The sequence below is a fragment of the Dromiciops gliroides genome, chromosome 1 (genome assembly GCF_019393635.1).
Source record: "Dromiciops gliroides isolate mDroGli1 chromosome 1, mDroGli1.pri, whole genome shotgun sequence".
Taxonomy (NCBI): Eukaryota; Metazoa; Chordata; class Mammalia; order Microbiotheria; family Microbiotheriidae; genus Dromiciops; species Dromiciops gliroides.
Genome location: NC_057861.1, coordinates 516,942,905 through 516,965,295, shown reverse-complemented (window position 1 = coordinate 516,965,295; position 22,391 = coordinate 516,942,905). Strand labels below are relative to the sequence as shown.

General features: G+C 38.9%; 1 protein-coding gene across 14 annotated transcripts in view; it reads left to right on the top strand.

Moving 5' to 3' along the window:
* Nucleotides 1–22,391, top strand: part of SEMA4D (semaphorin 4D) — a 207,624-nt gene that overhangs the window by 159,248 nt on the left and 25,985 nt on the right. For 9 of the 14 annotated variants that reach the window (XM_043972962.1, XM_043973008.1, XM_043972937.1 and 6 more), the window contains 3 exons: nt 1,315–1,487; nt 1,589–1,632; nt 3,094–5,688. In XM_043972962.1, coding sequence (XP_043828897.1) covers nt 1,315–1,487; nt 1,589–1,632; nt 3,094–4,028 — 1,152 coding nt within the window. In that variant the 3' untranslated portion in view covers nt 4,029–5,688. Of the gene's footprint in view, nt 1–1,314; nt 1,488–1,588; nt 1,633–3,093; nt 5,689–5,952; nt 6,157–15,604; nt 16,118–22,391 lie in introns of those variants that run through there. The other 5 variants (XR_006353644.1, XM_043973034.1, XM_043973023.1 and 2 more) reach the window with 4 other exon arrangements.

Genomic DNA, 22,391 nt, shown 5'->3' with positions numbered 1-22,391 from the left:
AAAAGATTATATATGTGTGTTGTGTATATATACACATATGTATATATGTGTATGTGTATTGGGTGGGGAGAGGGAGAGAGGGAGGATGGAAGCGAGCATGGATAGGTAAGAGAGGATGATGCTCAAAGGACACAACTAGGAGTAATGGGTGATAGTTTCAGAGAGGGAGATGAAAAACTTCCTAACAAAGTTATCCAAAAATGTAGTGTACTGTTAGTAGAAGTAGTAGGCTCCCTTTTCCTAAAGACCTTTAAGCAGTTGGTGGTATTGTTGCATAGGGGTTTCTTATCTGTTTCATCAAGTCAAGTCAACAAGCATTTATTAAGCAGTGACTAAGCACTAGAGAAAAAAAGACAGGCAAAAAAAGTGGTCCCTGCTCTCTAGGAGCTTCACCATCTAAAAGTGGAAACTATATGCAAACAGCTATGTAACAAACAAGATGTACACAGGATGATTTAGAGCTAATCCTAGCATTAAGGGAAATCAGTAAAGGCTTCTTGTAAAGGATGGGATTTTATCTGGGACCTAAAGGAAGCCAGATGGAGATAAGAAGGGAGATAATTCCAGGCAAGCTAAACAGCGAGTTGAGATATCTGGTCATCTAGAGATGACTATCTTTTGTGAGGAACTGTAAGGAAGCCATTGTCACTGGATCCTAGAATACATGGAGGAGAGTAAGTGTAAGAGACCTAGAAAGGGAGAAGGGCGCCAAGCTATGAAGGGTTTTAAAAGCCAGATTATATTTGATACTAAAGGTAACAAGGAACCATTCGAGTTCATTGAATAGGGAAGTAACATGATCAGAGCCATGCTTTAAGATCAGTTTGACAGGTGAATGAGGATGGACTGTGGTGGGAAGAGACTTGAGACAGGGAAACTAAACAGCAGACAGTTACAGTAACCTAGGCATGAGGCAATGAGGGCCTGCACCAGGGTGGTGGCAGTGTCAGAGGAAAGAAGGAGCCATATACCAAAGATATTGCCAGTACTTTGCAACAGATCAGATATGGGGGTGGGGGTTTGTGAGGTGAGAGTGTCTAGTCCAATACCTAGATTGCAAGCCTGGGTAATGGGAGGTTGGTGGTCACAGAGCTCAGCCTCAAATTGAGGCTTTCTGGCTCCAGATCCAGTGCCTTTTCAATTATAATGCACTATCTCAATGGGTGCTCCCAATTCCTCAAGCATTTAATAAGAAAGAGCCTACTATGTTTTAGGTATTATGCTTGATCAATTAATATTGGTAATGGTTTTTTAAGATCAAATAATATGCATATTTCCAAATGATTAGGCTCCTTCTTCCTTTCATGTTTACAGGGCAAAAGGTATATTTACGCTGGTTCCAACTCTGGTGTGGTTCAGTCTCCTGTTGCTTTCTGTGAAAAACACAGCACATGTGTAGATTGTGTGTTAGCCAGGGATCCCTACTGTGCTTGGAATCCACGAAAAGCCGCATGTATTGATATCTTCAAAGAACGTGGCGGCAACAGGTAAATGTACAGCTGTCAATAAGAATGAAGTGTATATTTGCATTTCTACTTTTTCACCAAAGATGATATGTGTATAACCTCCAATCTGATTATCTTTTCAGCAGTTTGATTCAGAAAATGAATGGTGATGCATCTTCTTGTACTGGTAAGTTTTTCAACATTAGCATTTTTTGCAAAATTATATTTTCAGTTTCATGGCGACTTGGACTTTTTGTTTATATATTTGTTTTCATTTATTTTACCATCAGTTTGTCCAGGCAGTACATGTATAATAAGGCTTCCAAACAGGAATGTCTACTCTTTTTGTCCCTTTAAAAAAATGTAAGCATGAAACACTTTTTACAGTTTATTAATTTGTTTTTAAAAAAATTTTTTTTTGCCCTAAAGTATAAGACCTGTTTTCGAGAAGCATCTACCCTATTGTTACACATTATTGGGCTCATGAAAAAAAGTCTTATAACATGAGTGGATTTCAACTAAAAGGTCTCTAAGGGTACTTTCAACTCTAAATCTATTATTTTAGGAAAGAACCAAAAGCAGCTTTTCAAAAAAAAAGCATGACCTAATATTTATTCTGCTGACCCAAAATGTTATCAACAAAAATATTAGAACTATTTATTCACTGATTCATTCCTTGATACTTCAATTATGTCCCTGGAAACAGTTTTGAAATTTGCGTTTCTGTTTCTATGAATTGCCTTGAGTTTCTGTGTTATGATTGGTAAATTGTTAGCAAGGGTTCAGCTCTTCCTTGACTTTTCATGCCTGTGTCAAGAATGGGGTTTAACACTACCATTCCAGTAAATCAACAAATGTGATTAGGTTTTCAAAATGTATAAACAAGTTTGTTTATGTCCTTTGATCCCTTTAGCAGGTGGGAACTCTGTTTTAATTGGGTTAGTGAAGGAACATCATGATTGGCTGTTGTTTTTTTCGTTTGTTTTGCTTTTGTTTTTTTTTGTTTGTTTTTTTGTGAGGCAACTGGGGTTAAGTGACTTGCCCAGGGTCACACAGCTAGTAAGTGTTAAGTGTCTGAGGTCGGATTTGAACTCAGGTACTCCTGACTCCAGGGCCAATGCTCTATCCACTGCGCCACCTAGCTTCCCCAGCTTTTGTCGTTTGTCCTTCCTTCTCTAAGAGGACCATGACATCAGGGAGGTGATGTCATGGCTTTCATGAAGTGAATTGGATTTAAGTGAGGGAGGGCTGTGCAAAGTCACCAGCTTCACTCTCTCCTCCTGAGGTACCTGAGTCCAGTAGCAAGATATACATCAGAATGACTGGAGATGGCCCCAGATGTTTAAGGCAGTTGGGGTTAAGTGACTTGCCTAGGGTCACACAGTAAGTGTCTGAGGTGATATTTGAACTCAGGTCTTCCTAACTTCAACACTCTTGGGAGCTTAAAATAGTGAGAAAAATTTCAGCATTGTCCAGTCAAAAAGAGAACAAGTTCATCAGTGGAAAGCTCCAAATTACATTTATTCCTTGGTTATTTTGGAAGAATACATGTAGCCATTGTAAATTAAAGTGTCATTTTGTGTATAATAGAATATTAAAAACTTTGGGAAAGAAACTGATATTCCGCACATTTATTTTGCTATTCCAGATAAAGATGAAAAAGTAAAAGAAAATTACCTGCTGCATTTTGGAGGCACAGCAGAACTAAAGTGTTCTCAAAAGTCCAACTTGGCCCAAGTAATTTGGAAGTTCCAGAATGGTGTCCTGAAGGTGGAGAGCCCTAAGTACCGCCTTGTGGGGAAGGCCTTGCTCATATTCAACTTATCAGAAGGGGACAGTGGGGTTTATCAGTGTTTATCTGAAGAAAAGGTGAAGAATAAGAAATTCTCTCAAGTGATTGCTAAACATGTTTTGGAGGTGAAAAAGATCTCCCACACTACTACTGTGAGCCCTACCTTGACAGCAGCACAAACAGAAGGTAAAAGGATTGCCCCAAAAATGTCAGGCATGACAACGAAAGGGCCCACTGCTCAGACTTCAGCCATGTCAATTATGTGGGTAACGACTTCAAGTATAGTAACACAACCTTCCAACCCTGTCTTAACAAGCACAGTCTCTGAACCAAAAATCATCATCCAGTCTGTCCCTGAAGTTCATTCAGAGAAGAGCCTATACCTAAAGTCAAATGATAATCGCTTTTTAATGTTTCTCTTTTTATTTTTTTTTGTTCTGTTTCTTTGTCTCTTCTCCTACAACTGCTATAAGGGCTACCTTCCAGAACAGTGTTTAAAATTCCGTTCAGTTATGTTACTGGGTAGGAAAAAAACAAAGTCTGATTTTTCCGATTGTGAGCAGAGTGTGAAAGAAACTTTGGTGGAACAAGGGAGTTTTTCACACCAAAATGGAGAGCAACCTAAACTGGCCTTGGACACAGGCTACGAGACCGAACAAGATACCATAACAAGCAAAATGCAAACAGACAGAGAGGATTCTCAGAAAATAGATGATCTTCCTATCAAAGACAAGCCCTTTGATGTTAAGTGTGAATTGAAATATGCTGACTCAGATGCCGATGGTGACTGAAGGAGAAATTCTTCTTTCTGTAATGAAGGTAGCTGTGGTTTTTCGGCACAGATCCTGTGCCAGAGGGCTTTCCACTAGACACAGTGATTCAATTTCATCTGAAACCTAGTTCCTAGGGCAGAATGCACATTCTAAAGAAAACCATTTTTCATTATGTTTCTATTTAACTCTCTCTCTCTCTCTCTCTCATTCTTTCCCTCCTCCCCCATCTCCCTCCCTTTCTCCCTCTTTTCCTTTTTAGGAAAATGGTCATTGTCAAATCAAATATCTTGGAGAGCTATAGATTGTGTTACTGTTTTCTTTCAGTATTTTCCTAGCAGAGGGAAAGAAACAAAAAGATTGACTTCACTTCAGTCTACACGAGAAGAGATTTACCTTCAGCTTCCCCTCATTGTAGCAGCCTTTTAAAAAGAAATAATTTAATTCCAGATTGGAAATGAAATTTTAGTTTATCAGATTGGTAAATTATAGGTTATTGTCCAATTTGGGACTTAACTTTACTTTCATTGAATTGTGTTCCTTATGTTTTAGTTTTATTTGTTAGTATATCAGGTCATCTTAAATTAGTTAAATAGTGTTTTAATTTAGTTACATACAGTCTCTCATTTGATCCTCATAACAATATTATCTCTATTTTACAGATGAGGAAATGGAGGCTCAGAGAGATTAAATAACTTGACAATAGTCACACAGCTAGTAATTTAATTTTTAGATGCTGCTGAATCTCCTAGATTTTATTGTAGATCAAATCTGGGGTAAAATCTGGTTTGGTTTGCATAAGAGTCTCAGGGAAACTTGCTTACTAAAAAAACCCTTTATTTTATTTTAATTTTGCTTTTAGATATTTAGGCACAGAAAGCCTCTTAAGCGAAAGTAACTTTTTTTTTCTTTTTATGAGGGGAACATGGTTTTAAGAAAGGTTTTCTTCATCTAAAATTTTTTTAAACAAAAACAAATAGAAAAATTCAGAAGATTGTAACATTTGTGGATTTTGAGCAAGAGTGAAAAGAATGTTCCAGACCAGCCTCTGTTCCCAAGTTTTGCTGACAGATTAGGGACTCCTGGCACTGTGGAAGTAATGCAGAAGGACTGATGCTAAGAATTCATCATAGAGACTGGAGCCATCAGATGACTGAAAAAATGAAATGAAAAAGAAAGAAAAAAATATTTTTTTTAATGGAAAAGTCTCTTTTTACTTAAATCTCACCCACTTTAGATTTTTTCAAATGACTTCTCAGTCCCTTCCCTACCTGGAAACAAGTTGGGAATTGACCAATGAACTGAGTGGCTGAACTGTCCAATAAAAAATGCCTGTGAACAGAACTATCAATTCATTCCAAAACTTTCACCCCAGCTCTTTGTACAGGTTTTATTGTTCAATAGTGTTTTAATCATTGTTTGCTTTACACTCTCTTTTGTAAATACCTTTCAGAAGTAGGCTTTTTTTTCATAGCAAGGAGCAATAAACCCTGCTCTGTGTGTGTGTGTGTGTGTGTGTGTGTGTGTGTGCATCTTTGCACATTTCAACTCATTTTCCAATTTAATATAATTTGGACCCTCTGAGTGTGAACAGTGTATATTTTATAAGATTCATTTTTTATTTTTTTATTTTGAATTGTATATGTATGAGAAGTGACAGAATAAATAATAAACTGGTCTATCCTTTGTTTGGGTGAAACTTCTTATAACTGAATCTTTGTTAAATATTTTGCCCTGATGGTTTCTAAAGGGCTTGCCCTCTCACCAGTTCAGCGTGCAAGGGTGGGATAGCGGAGGCAAAGACTAAGAACCTAATATTGTTTTCTTAGCCATCCCCATATTCATTTCCTGATTATTATTTTCTTCATATTTCTTTGGCATGTGATACATTTCTTACAACTTTTTCCTCAGTGCCCTTTTTCTTTTCTGTCCTCTTCTGTCACAGCCTCATCTCCTATACCTTTCCCTTCTACTGGTACCTCCTTTTTGTCCTGTGTGGGGACTGGCTCACCTTCATCCACCAGCACCCAGTTTGACGTGGGCTCTGGCACAGAAAGCCCAGGGGTCACATTGTTGCCGCCTTTCCTAAGTGACCAATCACAGCATGTTAACGTCCATGGGATTTTTCACCTCGTCTGCCAGGCAACTGGTGAGTAGGAGGAGCCTCCCTATGCCAACAGTGCCCTTGTCTGTCTGTCTGTGTCCATACACGCTGCTACTGCATCATGGTTCAGAGCTTGACATCGTGCAGACTCCTTTATTGATGTGCATTTACTTGGATTCTTTCTCAGGTATGACTGATTTCTATTGCCTTTCATATCCAGATCCCTCAGATAAAAAACACTCCACTTTTAACATATATACATATATATGTATATATGTGTGTGTTTATATGTATGTATATTAACTTAAAACCACCTTTTCCTGTTGCCTTCTACCCTGCCAGCTAGTAGATATAAGGGTGGTATTTCTCTGGTTTTGGATTTTAATAAAAAAGAATTCACATCAATGCCTAATGAAGGAAAACTAACATACTGGTTGTTGTGGTTAATTTTTGAGGGAAGAGCAGATGAATTTCAATATGGCCTTGGTTTGGGGTAAGAGCCCTCCGACTTTTCCTGTCATTGCACTGATAAAGCATCAAATCCTAAGTGACCCTTCTGAACCTTGACAGACATTTCGCTTTCACCAAAGTGAAGTAATATTAGCTGCTATTTGTATAATTACCACATGCTTTTACAAAATCCCTATTTTACATATGAGGAAACGGAGGCTCAGAGAGATTAAGTGACTTGACCATGGTCACACAGCTAGTAAGTGTCAGAGCACTGTCCCTGGGCAGCCCCAGAAATGCTTTGGAAATCTTCCTTGCTGCCCAATAGCCTTGTCATCGATCATGAAATCTTCTCCAAGAATCTAGTCTCCCTATTTGTTGTCAATGAACTATATTTATTCAGTAACAGTGAAGTAGGGAAAGAGGGAGGTAGCATTAGATGTCTGATTATGCTCTACAGTAAGACTGCCAAAGAAAGATGATATAGATGGCAGAAAAACAAACCCTTATTTTATTCAAACTAGAAAGGAAATAGGAAAACTTCTAATATTTTATGTTGCTGCTATATTCCCTTTTTAAAATGAATTCTGTTTGGCTTTCTCTAACACTTGTAGCTGACTCATCATCTGTGTTTACATCTGCCTTAACTTTCCGCCATTAGTAAGAGAAAAAAACCGAGAGTACATTGAATTGGGGCTTCTGCAGAGGCTAACCTTAGCACTGAATTCCGCGATGATGATGATGAGTTGTAACTAGGATAGAAGAGGAGGTGTGACAGAGGTCCACATTTGGCATTATCTTTTTTCTAAACTAAGAAAATGACATTTAGTTTGTCAGTCAGGACAAATAATTGATTCCTTGGCTTTTGATATCTAATGCTAAGGACTGGCTCAGAATGTCATTGCAATGAGTTAACTATGAATTTTCTTATTCTCTGATTTTCCTCATTCTATGTTATTAAAAAAAAAAAAGGTTTGTTAGGGAACTATGACCTTCCCTTACATGCCCAGTTTCTCTTGCTTAAATAGTTTGAAATCATTCACTTTGTAATGAATGTGACTATAAACACTTATATAAGGAGTTTGCTATGACTATGAATATATAAGGTGTACTGGGGATTGTAAAGGAAAAAAAGATAATAGTCACTAGGGATAAAGGAATTTGTTGTGACAGGTGAGAATTTGTGGGCATTAATTGCCTGCAATTGCTATTTTGCTAAAAAATAAAGGCACAAAACTTTGGTCTAACTATAGCCTTTCCTGTCTAGTTCTGTTTCCCTAGCAACCTTATGTCCTTCCTAATTCTATTTCCCCTATCATTTGGGGCTAGTTGAAGTATTTTTAAGTAATTAAATGTGATTAATGAAAGGGAAATTAGGAAATGCATATTACCTGCGTCTGACCTACACCAGATTGATATTCTTTCTTTTTTTATGTTTCTTGAATAATAAACATTTTTATTTAAAATTGAGTTCCAAATTCTATCCCTTCTTACCTCCCTCCTCTCCTCTCTCCCTAAGGTGGGATAAATATAAATCCCTTCTGGATTTATATTCTTTCAACTGGGCCTGGTGCCTTATTTTCCATTGTAGATCAGTAAAGAGATTAAGCCACTTTTTCTGTTGTCTGTATTTTATGGAATCTGTCCTGTTACCTGCCATAGGTAACTAGGAGGCAGTGTGGATAGAGCTCTGGTCCTGGATTCAGAATAATGTGAGTTCATATCCAACACTTACTAGCTGTGTGATCCTCCTTAAGTCAGTTAACCTATGGCTCCCACATATTCTTCATCTGCAAAAATGGGAATAATAATAGCAACTACCTCCCAGAGTTTTTGTGAAGATAAAATGAGATGTTTGTAAAGTGCTGTGCAAACCTTAAAGTGCTATGTATATGCTAGCTATTTATTATTAGGTCAGATTCAAAGGAAGCTATATCAATCATCACAGACTATTCTAGAGGGACCCCTAAGGAGAGAACAGTGACAGGCCTCTCTCCAGAAAGTTTTGAATTGCTGTATAGGACACCTGGAGGAAATAGATTGAATTGGAATCTTTGGGGAATCTCCTTAACAAAGGTACAACAGGGGCAGCTAGGTGGCGCAGTGGATAGAGCACTGGCCCTGGAGTCAGGAGTACCTGAGTTCAAATCCGGTCTCAGACACTTAACACTTACTAGCTGTGTGACCCTGGGCAAGTCACTTAACCCCAATTGCCTCACTAAAAAAAAAAAAAAAACAAAAAAAAAAAACAAAGGTACAACAGCCTTAGAGGTTTTCACCAACTTGGGTTTAGGCTTGTTCAATTAGCTGAAGGTTTAGGGTTTACACCAAAAGCCTTGAAATGGAGAAGTACTGAACAATAGGTTGTAGGAATTGCTAAGTGGAATTTCCCCATCTTTGTGATAGCAAGAGGTAATGAAGCATAATGTTCACCATTTTCCAAATAACCATCAAACTGAAACAACAGTGCTTAGCATATTAGATACTTAATAAATGCTTAATGAATATCCTTAAAATTTAGATCTTGCCCTGTGACCACTCTACCCACCAATTCAAAAACTTTAGTATCTTCCTACTTTATCTAGGATAAAATAAAAACTTCTCAGCAGTATTTAAACCTTCACATCTGGCTCCCACCTACCTTATCCATACATCACACTCATCTCCCACCTCCATGCCTTTTCACAAGTCATCCCTCATGTTGGAATGCACTCCCTTCCCAACTTCTCTTAAAACCCCTAGTCTTCTTCAAAATACAACTCAAATGCAACCTATTACTCATGTCATTTCCTGATTTCCCCAAGTTGTTAGTGCTTGATCCACCTTAAATTACTTTGTATTTACTTCCTTATATCTGACCAACTTAAAAGGAATTAAGCAGATGTGACCCCCAAGGATTCTGGAAAAGTCTCCTTGTAGCATGTGGTCACTAAAAATGGGACTGTTATTATGCTGGCAAGAGACAAAGAAGAATGGAAAGCTCTTTGAAGAGAAAAAAAAAGGCTCCCTTATGATCTGTTATATTCTTTTACATAGCTCATACAATAAAGCCAAGATTTATTGCTCCATACCATGGAAAATGCCAGTGTGTAAAGCACATATGGGATCAGTTCATAGAATGACCAGAAGCCGTGTCATGTAATGAGTGGAAAGAGCCCTGGCTAGATTTGGAATGAGATGAAGGTTTGAACCACGGCCTTTTTGTCTTTGAATTTTCTTATTTGTAAAATAAGATAATTGGGCTAGAGCTGATATCTAAGATCCATTCCAGTCCTGAATCCTATCATACATGCATGTATTTTGAATATGATATTATACATTTTGTGAGCCCCTGTAAAGGGTAGTTTAACTTTTATTATTAAATTACTGAACAGCTGTAGTTGTATGTATTTAGACATGTGTGTATTCATTTTGTATATATATATACATATATACTGTTATATGGAATATATTAATATCACAAGACTTTTACATAGTGATCAACAAGCCTGATCACATGTAGATAAAAGACACAGTAGGATCATAGATTTAGAGCTGAAAGGGACCTTAGAGGCCATGGAGTCTAAACCTCAACATTTTGCAGGTGAGGAAACTGAGGCATAATTTATCCAGGGTGACACAGCTAATAAGTGACTGAGGTAGAATTTTAATCTAGGCACCCCCAACTCTAAATCCAATGCTCTATCCACCATGCCATACTTAAGTTGAATGCTGGTGTGGAGCTACTGCTAATACTCATCTTATTCCTTATCAAATGAATATAATGGTTTGGAATTTACAAGTACCAGATGAACTCACCTGTAGCCATTGTTACCTTTGGCTTCCTCTATAATCTTTCTAAACCAATACCATTGATTAATTATAGCCTTGAAAATAGGTTTTGAAAATCAAAACCTATTGTATTGACTTTGCCTCTATTATTTCTTAAGCATCCACTTGCAGAAAATATAATCAGGTTTTCTCCATAATCTCAGACATATTCCTATGAAAATCTAAATTAAGAATTTCCAGAATAGACCAAGAACAAAATTATACCTACTGTGATTTACAGAGGCCCACCCTGTTTTGTTTCATTTTGTTTTTTAGTTCTAAATTCATGGAGCAATGCAGGTAGGCAGATAGTATGGGGTAGTGGCAAGAGTGATAGACATGGGTTGAGAAAACCCAGGCTCAAATGCTGACTCTGCTACTTAATACCTGCTTAACATTGTGCTGAACATTTCTGCTCAATGGACTTTCCTTCTGATAAGTAAAGTAAGGTGAGAGATGATGGCTAAGGTTCCTTTCAAGTCTACATCTTATGAATCCAAATTTGAGTTCCTTTTAGCCATATGACAAGTCACATGGCTAACTCCCTCATGTGGTTGTACAAAAAATAGTACTTAATGACTTTTTTTGGTTTTTTTTGGTGAGGCAGTTGGGGTTAAGTGACTTGTCCAGAGTCACACAGCTAGTAAGTGTTAAGTGTCTGGGGCTGGATTTGAACTCAGGTCCTCCTGAATCCAGAGCTGGTGCTCTATCCACTGCGCCACCTAGCTTCCCCTTAATGACATTTAAAGCTTTATGTGAATATGAGTTAGTATTTGCACAGCTAAGTCAGTGTATGTTTCTGTGCAGTTTTATTTATGATTCAGAGTTTGAATTCAAATAATTTTTGTGGAAGCATTTACATTAGCCTTTTCTCTTTTTCCCCTTTACTTTATTTGGTTCATTCACTATATATTAAGCAACTATCATATTCTGCTAGGTACTGGAAGAAATACAAAGTTTAGATCATTTCCTGAGGTTCCTGTTAGTGTTACATTTTATTTTAGTCAGTGAGCTAAATTTGGTGGGGGGGGGGGTGGGGGGGGTTGGAGAGAGCTTTAATGTTCACAAATCATTTACCTCATAGTGACCACGAGAAGGTGGTTAGTACAAGCATTAGTCCCAATTTACAAATGAGAAAACTAAGGCTCATAAAAGAATCCAGCAATCTGTCCATGGTCACACACCTAATAAGTGTCAGGGTCAGCCCTTAATCCCTGATTCCAAGAGCAGTGCTCTTTACACCACAGCACACTGTTATTTGAAACTGCACCATCCTGAAGAAATTTAAGTGGTTAATTATGATGGAAATCTAAAATTAGCAACAATTATCCTCTATGATGATGATTTGGTTTTTTTATTGGAAATTTTTGTGTTAAAATAAATTTCCCTTTCTTTTTTGAAAGCTGAGCCATTTTCTATTGAATTTCTCATATGTCAAAATTTAAACCCGTGTTCTAACACAGGAAACAAGTTATCTATCCCAGGCAGCTGTTTCTAGCCTATATAAAGAGTCAACCTTCCATTTAGTTGGGGTTATGTTGGGGCGGGGGTGGCTACTGGCGGGCAACTGAAAACAGCACTTAGCAGATGATTTCAGAAAAGACAAGGACCCTTGAGCCCTGCGTGGAAGAAGTTAAGGTCTGTTTTGAGATGCCAAATAACAATGAAGTGACATATTAAAAAGAAACAGTACCAAAGACAACAGTATTTAAAGATATTCTTGGAAGGAAAGGAACAAAAAAGAAGACACAAGTCCCTGGTTCAAAAAATTAAAGATGAAAGCTTAGAACTGGCATGTTGCCAACAAAGTAGGATGAAGGATATCCTGAGCTAGGGTCTGAGTGTAAAACCAAGGTTAGGAGGGTCAATCAGATATGAAATCTGAGTCAGATCACATATGTCTATGTTACATAGGGTGAACAAGTCAAATTTAAGCTCTATGGTAAAGTACAAAGAACCTTGAATTTAGTCAGGAGACTTCCATTTGAATCTGAGCTCCACAAGTGACAGCCTTTCTGAGCCTGTTTTCTTACTTGTAAAATGAGAGGGTTGGATTAAATAATCTCTCAGGTCCCTTCTAGTTCTAAAGCTATGATCCTTTCAAGTTATTTCAATGACATCTGAACTGATTTGTCTTTTAGAAGTAGTCATGGAAGCCTTTGAATGGTAAGGGTCCTTTCACCAAGGGAATATGTGAGCCCGGATCAAAACTATCAATTATACTTTTTAAAAAGTGACTAAGGGGAGGGGCAGCTAGGTGGTACAGTGGATAAAGCACTGGCCCTGGATTCAGGAGTACCTGAGTTCAAATCCGGCCTCAGACACTTAACACTTACGAGCTGTGTGACCCTGGGCAAGTCACTTAACCCCAATTGCCTCACTAAAAAAAAAAAAGAGAGAGACTAAAATGTCTACCCCTTTTCTATCCTAGAGATTTCACCAATCAGTCTCTTCACCACAGAGGTCAAAGACAGAAAGAAAGATCCCATGTACACCAAAATAGTCACAGCACTTTTGGGGGAAACAGCACTAGAAACAAATAGATGCCCACTGATGGCTAAACAAATTGTGATACATAACTGTGATGGATTATTATTGCTCTGTGAGGCATGATGAATATGAAGAATTCAAATAAACAAAAGAAATATAAATGAGCTGATTGAGGGCTGAAGTAAGCAAAATCAGGAAAATGATATTACACATTGGCTACAACAATAAACATGAAAGAACAACAAACACCCAAAATTGTCTCCCATTCATGGATGCAGGATCACAAGAAAGTTGGATGGAGCTCACAGGTCTCAAGATTTGGGGAGAACTTCAGGCCACATAATTCTAGACAACATTTAGTCTTCTAGTCTTTGCTTGCAGACCTCCATTGAGGTCTCCACTTTCAAGACTGCTCATTACACTTTGAGGCAGCTCAGTTGTTTGAAAGTTTTTTGTAAAAGCAAAATTAAAGGTTGCCTCTTTGCAACTTCTACCCATTGCTCCTCATTTTACCCTCAGAGGCCAAACATATCTCCTTTGTCTACATGTCAGCACCTCAACTACTTTAAGACAGTGATAGCCTTTCCTAAATCTTTTCTTCTTTTGGCTAAGCCTCCCAAATTTTGGTCTTTCGATTTTCTTACCAGAATTATTTTTTAATTAAATAATTTATTTAAATAATAAACATTTTTATTTAAAGTTTTGAGTTCCAAATTTTATCCCTCCTTCCTCCCCTGCCCCCTCCCTGAGGCAGTAAGCAATCAGATATAGGTTATACATGTGTAATTATGTAAAACATTATTATGTTAGTCACCAGAAAGAATTCTTGCTTAGTCTCATTAAATATTTCATTCATCCATTTAAGGACATCTCAGGATATCTTGGATGATTTCTTTTTCCATCTTTGCTGTTTCTGGAATTTGAATGGGCTTTGCTCCATAGTTATTTTTTTTTTTAATCATATAGGCACTTTTCTTCTCTTTGATTTGTTTGATTTTTATTTTCTTTTGCGGTAATTAGTCATTTTGTTCTCTTTGCTTTTTCTCTTTGTTTTTCAAACAGTGTTTCAAGGGCCAGTGAAATCAACCTCTTATTCCATTATCTTCCTCACTCTTCTGTTTACCTAGTAGTAATAGCTAGCATCAATATAGTGCTTTAAGATTTGCAGAGCACTTTACAGATGTCTCATTTTATCCTCACAATCACCCTGGGAGGTAGGCTCTAGTATAATCTTCATTTTATAGATGAGGAAACTGAGGCAAACTAAGGTTAGGTGACTTGCCCAGAGTCACAAAGCTAATGAGGCCAGATTTGAATTCATGTCTTATTGACTCCAGGCCTGGCTCTCTATTTCCACTGCACCACCTAGTTGCTTCTGCCTATTGAAAATATGATAATATCTGTAGCATATGAGTTTGTATCTTGACTCCAGTGAATATAAACACAGAAGGCTTCTCTATTAATTCAATCAAAGTTGTAAATTAGGTACAAACAAGTCCTTAATCAGTTTGGGAGGAGTGAAGTACTTGGATCATGCATATGACACCCCAATTTGGTGATTGACTGAAAGACTCCAGCACACCACTGGATCTAATTGTATAATGTAGCAAGCTAATCTTGGATCATTGAAGCAGTGAAGCTTCTAAACTCAGAAGTGTCTTGGAGGCAGCCCCTTGTGCCATACTGAGAGGAAGATAAGGGAGAATGAGCCTGGGGGATGTATTACAGTTGTCTCCCTTAACTAACCATGTCGCCCCTCTGGACAAAACTTTCCTCTCTTCCTTTTCTATATTGTTGTTCACATATTATTAGTTAGCAATAGTTATCATATTGTTTTTACTGTTCCGTCAAGGAAACATTTTGTTTCTTGAGGAACAACAGGGGGGACTGTAACGATTGGAATAACGCCACCTGCTGGATACTTACTGTAGAGGAGTTCTGCCCATGAAGGGAAGGTCTTTGAGGGCAAGACCAGGAGTCAGGAAGTGACGCGGGCTAGTGGGAGGAGGAAGGAAGAGACTGGCGCTCAGTCTCGCTCTTTTTCCTGAGGACGCTGGCGGAGAAGGGAGCTAGAAATGTGCTCTCCCTTTAATAGATAGAAATCTAGGCCTTTCTCTCTCTCTTTACCAAATTCTTGTTTTCCTTAATAAATGCTTAAAAGCCTAACTCTTGCTAAAGCTTATAATTTATTGGCGACCACTCATTAGATATTTTAGACAGACTAGCTAGAATTTTAGCCCTTAACACCCTTAACTAACCATGTCATTGGAGAAACTGAACCACTAGGAGACAGTGCATCTAAAAGGAAGCTCACTGAGGAGAAACTAAACACACTAAGGATAAGCAACTTCAGGATTCTACAAAGGTATTGATCCTCAATGCCCAAAGAGCTACAGCCAAGGGGAACTTCATGAGGATTTCACATAGGGAAAAAAGGTCTAACTGTAATTGGGAATTTGTATCCAGCATCTGTGCTTTACCATCATTGTAGTCTGTGTTTGAATCTGATGGACATGTGTGGAAGAAAGTGCTCAAGACTTGGTTGGGGTGGGGTAGGGAGGCGGGTACAGTTTTTTGTACCAACTATCCTTACTATTTTAAGAATAATCTGTTCTAAAGACCCTTCCAGCTGAGACAGTCCCAGTCACCACAGTCACTTTCTATGTCCTTTCAAAATGCAGTGACATCAATATTTAGAATATTTGCTCCCCAGTGGTAATAACTTCTATTTCAAACATTGTAGGCATCTTGGACATCAGTATGTGTGCCTATCAGCTTCTAAAAGGAACCCTTTTTGGTTTGAAGAGCCAACATTTCTAGTGGGCCACATGACCTTGGCATTGAAGACGCTGGCTTACATCAGTATCTTTGTGATCACTTAATCAGTCTGTGATGGGGACACTCCATCTCTTGACTTTGTACCTTCTTACTAACTAAAGTGCCTGGAGTGTTCTCCATCTTCACCTCTATTTTCTGGTTTCTTTGGCTTCCTTCAAAACTCAATACTAATCTCACCTCTTTTCCCAGTAGCCTTTGCCCGACCCTCACCTCATAATGCTTGTTCCTTCCCACTGTGCTGATCATCTGTATACACTGTATATAACGTGTGTATGTACTGTGGTTGTTTGCATGTTGTCTCCCCCATCATATGAGCTCCTTGAGGATATAGATTGTGTTTCTGCCTTTCTTTTCATCCCCAGCACATAAGCATTTAATGAATGTTTGTTGATTGACTGAATGTACCACAATAGTAAATTCCCTTAATAAAAGCTAATTAAGTCTAACTGATATCAGTGGAGGTGGGAGACAGCATTGGATAGGGAATTCATGATTGATTGTACTAGAAACCACTACCCTTAAATCCCTGAGGGCAGCTAGGTGGTGCAGTGGATAAAAGCACTGGCCCTGGATTCAGGAGGACCTGAGATCAAATCCAGCCTCAGACACTTGACACTTAATAGCTGTGTGACTCTGGGCAAGTCACTTAACCCTCATTCCTCTGCAAAAACAACAAAAAACTCTTAGGGAAGAAGTAGTCATTGTTCTCTGATTACTGAACCTTCTAGTCCAGGGAAAGATTGGGGAGTAAGTCCTGAGTGACAGCTAGGTAGCTCAGTGGAGAGAGCGCTAGGCCTGGAGTCAGAAATAACTGAATTTAAATGTGCCCCCAAATGCTTCCTAGTGGCTCTTCCCTGTTCACTTATCTTCTGCCTGCTTTCCTCAACTATGAAGTGGGGATCATCATGACACCTACATCAAAAGATTGTAGTAAGGATCAAATGATATATTTGTAAAGTACTTAGCACACTGCCTGGCAGGTAATAGGTGCTTAACAAACTTTCCCTTCCCCTACAGGGATTGCTGCAATAGGATCTGTACATGAACATTCAAATTTTCAGATAAGGAAACTCCCTCTCCCAGTGTAGGTTGGCATTTTCTCTGCAACTTATAGCCTTAGAGAGTGGCCTACAACACTGAGAAGTTAAGTGATTTTTCCCAAGGTCACATAGTGAGTATATGCAATCCTACCCCTATATTGTCATTTTTATTGTGTCTCAGCATCTTATTAAATTCTTCATTTTAACCCATTGTATTAAATATCTGTATAGATAAATATAGATACATCCATATATATATATATATATAAATCCACAGTGCCTGGCACATAGTAGGTGCTTAATAAATGTTTATTGATTGATGGATTGAATTCACTTTGTGGGTTGTAAAAAGTTCACTTTCCCTCATATTATATACATATATATATATGGATGAAACAGGAAGGAAGACAATAATGTAAGAGATGGGGGGGGTATCTGTATGTCTGTGTCTGTGTGTTTAACCACTCAGACTCACTTTCCTTGTGGGAAAGATTGTGGTACCTGGTAGCATGGAATCCTAGGGATTCTAGTTCCCATGGGCAATGTAGACTCCTCCCTGCTCCCTCATGTTCCCCTGAGTAAACCTGGAGCAGGAGCGAGATGTTGGGCGGTGGTCTGACAACTGGGGAGACTTCAGTCAGTGCTTTCCATGGAAACTATAACTGGGGTGGGGGGGTGGAGCCACGGGAAAGGGGGAGGGGTACCAAACCTAGATCTTTCTCCTCCTCACCCTTACCCTTGGAAACACAATCTTATTCATTCTTTGCCAACTCCTCCCTTAGCTGGCCTTGAGGGTTTGATTCTTTTTTAGTCTATGCTTCCATTCCATCACTCACTCCAAAATATAGGATGTCAACAAGCATTACAACTGCATGTGGTAAATGTTGGAAATTTAAAGAAAAGCAAAAACTGCCCCTGCCCTCAAGGAGTTCACTTTCTAATGGGGAAGACAGCATGCAAAGAATTATGTGTAAAGTATATAGAGCATAAATTGAAGATAATCTCAGAGAAAAGGCATTAGCATTAAGGGGAACTAGTAGAAGATTCTTGCAGAAATTAGGATTTTACTTGAGATTTGAAGGAGGCCAGGGAAGCCAAGAGTTGGAGATGAGAGAGAACATTCCAGGCATGGCAAACATCCAATGTAGATATCCAGAATCAGGAGATGGAGTGTCTTATGCGAGGAACAGTAAAAAGGCCGGTGTCACTGGATCACAAGGTGTAAGAAGCCTGAAAAGGTATGAAGGAGCCAGATTATAAAGGGCTTTAAAGGCCAAATAAAGGATTTTATATTTGGTCCTATAGGTAATAGGGAGCCACTGGAGTTTATTGCATAGGGTGGTGTTATGTTTTAGGAAGATCACTTTGATAGCTAAGTGGAAGATGGAAAGGCATAGGGAGAGAGTTGAAGCAATACCAATCAAAAGACTATTTCAGTAGTCTAGGCATGAGGTGATTAGTGTCTATACCAGGATGCTTGGCAGTTTCAGAAAGAAGGAGGCAAATATTAGAGTAGTTGTAAGGTAGAAAACCAGACTTGGCAATAGATTACATATGGGAGGGTGAGAAAAAGAAATTTAAGGAGGAAATCTAGGTTGCAAACCTGGATGACTGGGAGGATGGTGGTACCTTTGCCAGTAATTAGGGAAGTTAGGAAACGGGGAAAGATTTTGGATATGTTGAATTTAAGACGTCCAATGGGCAGTTAGAGATGTGAGTCTTGAGGTCGAGAGAGTTTTAGGCTTAAGTGCAGCTTACAATCATAACCATAGAGATGATAATTGAATCCATGGAATTTGATGAAATTACCAGACAGAGTAGTATAGAGAAAGAAGAGAGCTTTGGACAAAGCCTTGGGGGAAACATACACTTAGAGGTGTGGCCTGTATGAAATAGCCAGCAAAGAAGACTGAGGAGTCGTCAAACAGGGAAGAGGAGAACCAGTAGAAAGCAGTGTCACAAAAACCCAGAAAGCAGAAAATCTCAAGAAGAGGCTGTTCAACAGTTTCAGCTCAAAAAGGCCTTTCGATTTGGAAATTAAGAGATCATTAATAATTTTAGAAAAAGCAGTTTGGTTGAAATGAGGTCAGAATTTCCTAATAAAGGAAAATAGAGGGGAAGTGAACTTTTTATAATCCACAAAGTGAATTCAATGGGTCAATCAATAAACATTTATTAAGCACCTACTATGTGCCAGGCACTGTGGATTAAGCATTGGCGATACAAAAAGGAAAAGAGTCCCTGCCCTCAAGGAGTTTACAATCAAACTATATACGGGATTAAAAGAAAATAATTGACAGAGGGAAAACACTGGAATTGAGGGGTTGGAGAAGGCTTCCTCTAGAAGGTGGACTTTTAGTTGGGACTTAAAGGAAGCCAGGGAGGTCAGGAGTTTGAGGAGTCAGAGCTGAGAAGGGAGAGTATTGAAGTGCAGGGGATAGGGAGAAAAAATATCCAGAGCCAAGAAAGAGTATATTGCTGTGGGGCAGCTAAGAGACTAGTGTCATTGGATTGAAGAGTACATGTCTGGGAATAAGGCAGAAAAAAAACCTAGAAAGGTAGGCGGAGGCTAGGTTATGAAGGGCTTTGAATGCCAAATAGACACTTTGTATTTGATTGTGGAGCCAAAAGGAAGCCACTGGCTTTCACTGAATAGGGAGATGACATGATCAGTCTTGAATTTTAGGAAAATCACTTTAGTGGCTGAATGGAGGATGGATTGGAGTGGGGAAAGACTTGAGGCAGGCAGTGGGCTACTGCGATAATGTCATGAAGTGATGAGGGTCTGTGCTAGAACGGTAACACTGCCAAAGGAAAGAAGGGGGCATACTGGAAAGATGTTGCAAAAGTGAAATAAACGGGTCTTAGGAAGAGATTGGATATTGGGGGAGAGGAGGGTTGTGAGACAGAGTGAAGAATCCGGGACAGCTGGCTTGTGAGCCTGAGGGACTGAGAGCATGGTGTTGCCCTCTTACAGTAATAGGGAAAGTTGGAGGGTGGGGAAGGATTTAGGGGGAAAGATGAGTTCTGTTTTGGACATACTGAGCTTAAGATGTAGAAGGCCTGTATGGATCCCAATCTAAAAAACTGAGAGGTATCGGCCTTCATTAAGATCAAAGTCCATCCCAGTGAATTTTAAAGATCAAAACACTTCCAGAGTAGAGAGAAAAGTCAAGTAGAAGTAAAATCTGTTGCCTCCCAATGTAGAGAAACAAGAGCTCCTGCATAAGGTCCCTCTATGCCTCTGTACAATGTCTAGCCTACTGGCCAGCATCTATACCAAGGCGTAACTAGAGAGCTACAGTAAAAGCTATAGGATAGACATATTATTTTATCTTATTTGTTGTTGAGTAGCTTTTTCAAGTTGTCATAGCTCACATCACACACTAAGTATATTTTATAAATCTGGTACACTTGACATCTTGGTTTTAAGCATTACAGAGAAAAATTTAAATAAAAATCAAAGAGTGAACTCAGCAGAAACCAAGAAAAATGTACACATTTATTATATCACCAAAAAGAGAATAAAAGGAAACTGAGTCCTGTGTAATTATAATGACCAACTGGTCAATTATAATAGCCTTGGAGAAAGAGATGAAGAAATGTACTTCCTTTCACTGGAAAGGTGGAAGACCATGGGCATGATACACTACATATGCTTTCAGATAGAGTCGATATGTTGTGTTATCGGAGAAATGGTGGGGGGCTTGGGGTAGGGGTTCTTAGGAATGCCTCTTTAAAGAATTACACCCTCTTGTCCACAAATTCAGTTAGAACAAAACAATATTTTATTTAAGTGCTAGGGAAAGGAAACCAAGAGAGAAATCCTTGGACTTCTTCTCATGGGGAGAAGCCATGGCACAGAGATTTGGTCTCTGAGATCCCTTTTTCCTCCAGCTGGAGACAGGCAAATACTTTTGGTTTTTGGTTTTTGGTTTTTGCGGGGCAATTGGGGTTAAGTGACTTGCCCAGGGTCACACAGCTAGTAAGTGTCTGAGGTCGGATTTGAACTCAGATACTCCTGAATCCAGGGCCAGTGCTCTATCCACTGTGCCATCTAGCTGCCCCAGGCAAATACTTTTATAGAGGACCGCTGGTGATCCGATGGGATGATCATCTGACTGTCCTGAAATCTCAAAGTTCCCTTATTGGAGGTGATCACCCGGGGTAGGACCATTCCCACTGGTGGTGGCTGGGGGAAATTGGGTGAGAGGCGACTCCCATCTCCCTCCTGGGACTCAGGCAGCAGCCTATTGGCTTATCTCTCTTGCTTCAAGGTATGTCTCAAGGAGAAGACTGAGTCAGCTGGCCAGGTTAAGCTTTAATAGTCCTAACCCTGTAACATGTTGGTTGGTTAGGCTAAACTTTTTTTTTTTCTATTACAAAGGGAAGCTCCCTTGTTGAGGGGAAGGAAAAGAGTACATTCAGAAATCACTGTGATGTAAAAAAAGCAAAAGGAAAAAAGCCACTTTTTAAAAACAGGGAAATCATTGTGAAAACCCAACTAACCAAAGTAATTCCAAAAGCACATAAGATAAAACTGAGGATTCTCCAATCCTTGGCACCTCTCAAACCTCTTCAAAATGGGAAATATATTTAAGAAATAAAGCAATTGGGGTGCGGCTAGGTGGCGCAGTGGATAAGCACCGGCCCTGGATTCAGGAGTTCCTGAGTTCAAATCTGGCCTCAGACACTTAACACTTACTAGCTATGTGACCTTGGGCAAGTCACTTAACCCCCACTGCCCCGCAAAAAATAAATAAATAAATAAAAATAAAAAAGAAGTTCCTTGTAAAATAAAAATTCAAACATCTCAAAAGTTAAAAAAAAAAAAAGAAATAAAGCAATTTTGGCTGGCATCATGGTCTAAGACCCTAAGAACCCTGATGAGGTAACAACCCAATTAACGCACTGTAGAGAAAACTAATCCCTGATCACTAATTCACTCACACCAGCCACACTGCACTATGGCAGGGCAGCATCAAAATAGGTGACTTAGAAGCTTGAATTACAGGAGGAATTCAGAGAATAAAGAAGGAATAATCAAGTGGATGGGCCATGAATCAAAGAATAAAAATCTAAAATAGAAAGGGAAGAAAAATAATTAATAGAACAAGGGAAAGAAATAATTTTTTAGGAAAAAGTGCAGAAAATGAAATAGAACAAGTTAAAGAGAATGAGAGAAGGGGGTATTTTACTTTGGCTTCTTAACTGAGAGAAAGAAAGAAGGTGGGATTTTAGTAGGGACCTGAAGGAAGCCAGGGAAGTCAGGCAACAGAAGTGAGGAGGGAGAGAAATGCAAGCATGGGGGTGTCAGTGAAAATGCCCAGTCAGAAAATGGAATGTTTTGTATAAGGAACAGCAAGGAGGCCAATGTATCTGAATCCCAGAATACTCAGAGGGATCAATGTATATAAAGCTATAAAGGTATGATAGGGCCAAGTTATAAAGGGAATTTTCTATTGTCTATTCTGTGCTATTGTCTTGAGACAATAGGAAGCCCTTGGAGGGGGAGTTTATTAAAGGGGGGTGCTGATCAGACTTGAACCTTTAGATCATTTTGACAGCTGAGTGGAGAGTGGACTGGAGTCAGGAGGAGAGTTGAAGCCAGAAGATCCATCAGGAGGTTATTGCAAGATGTGAAATGATAAG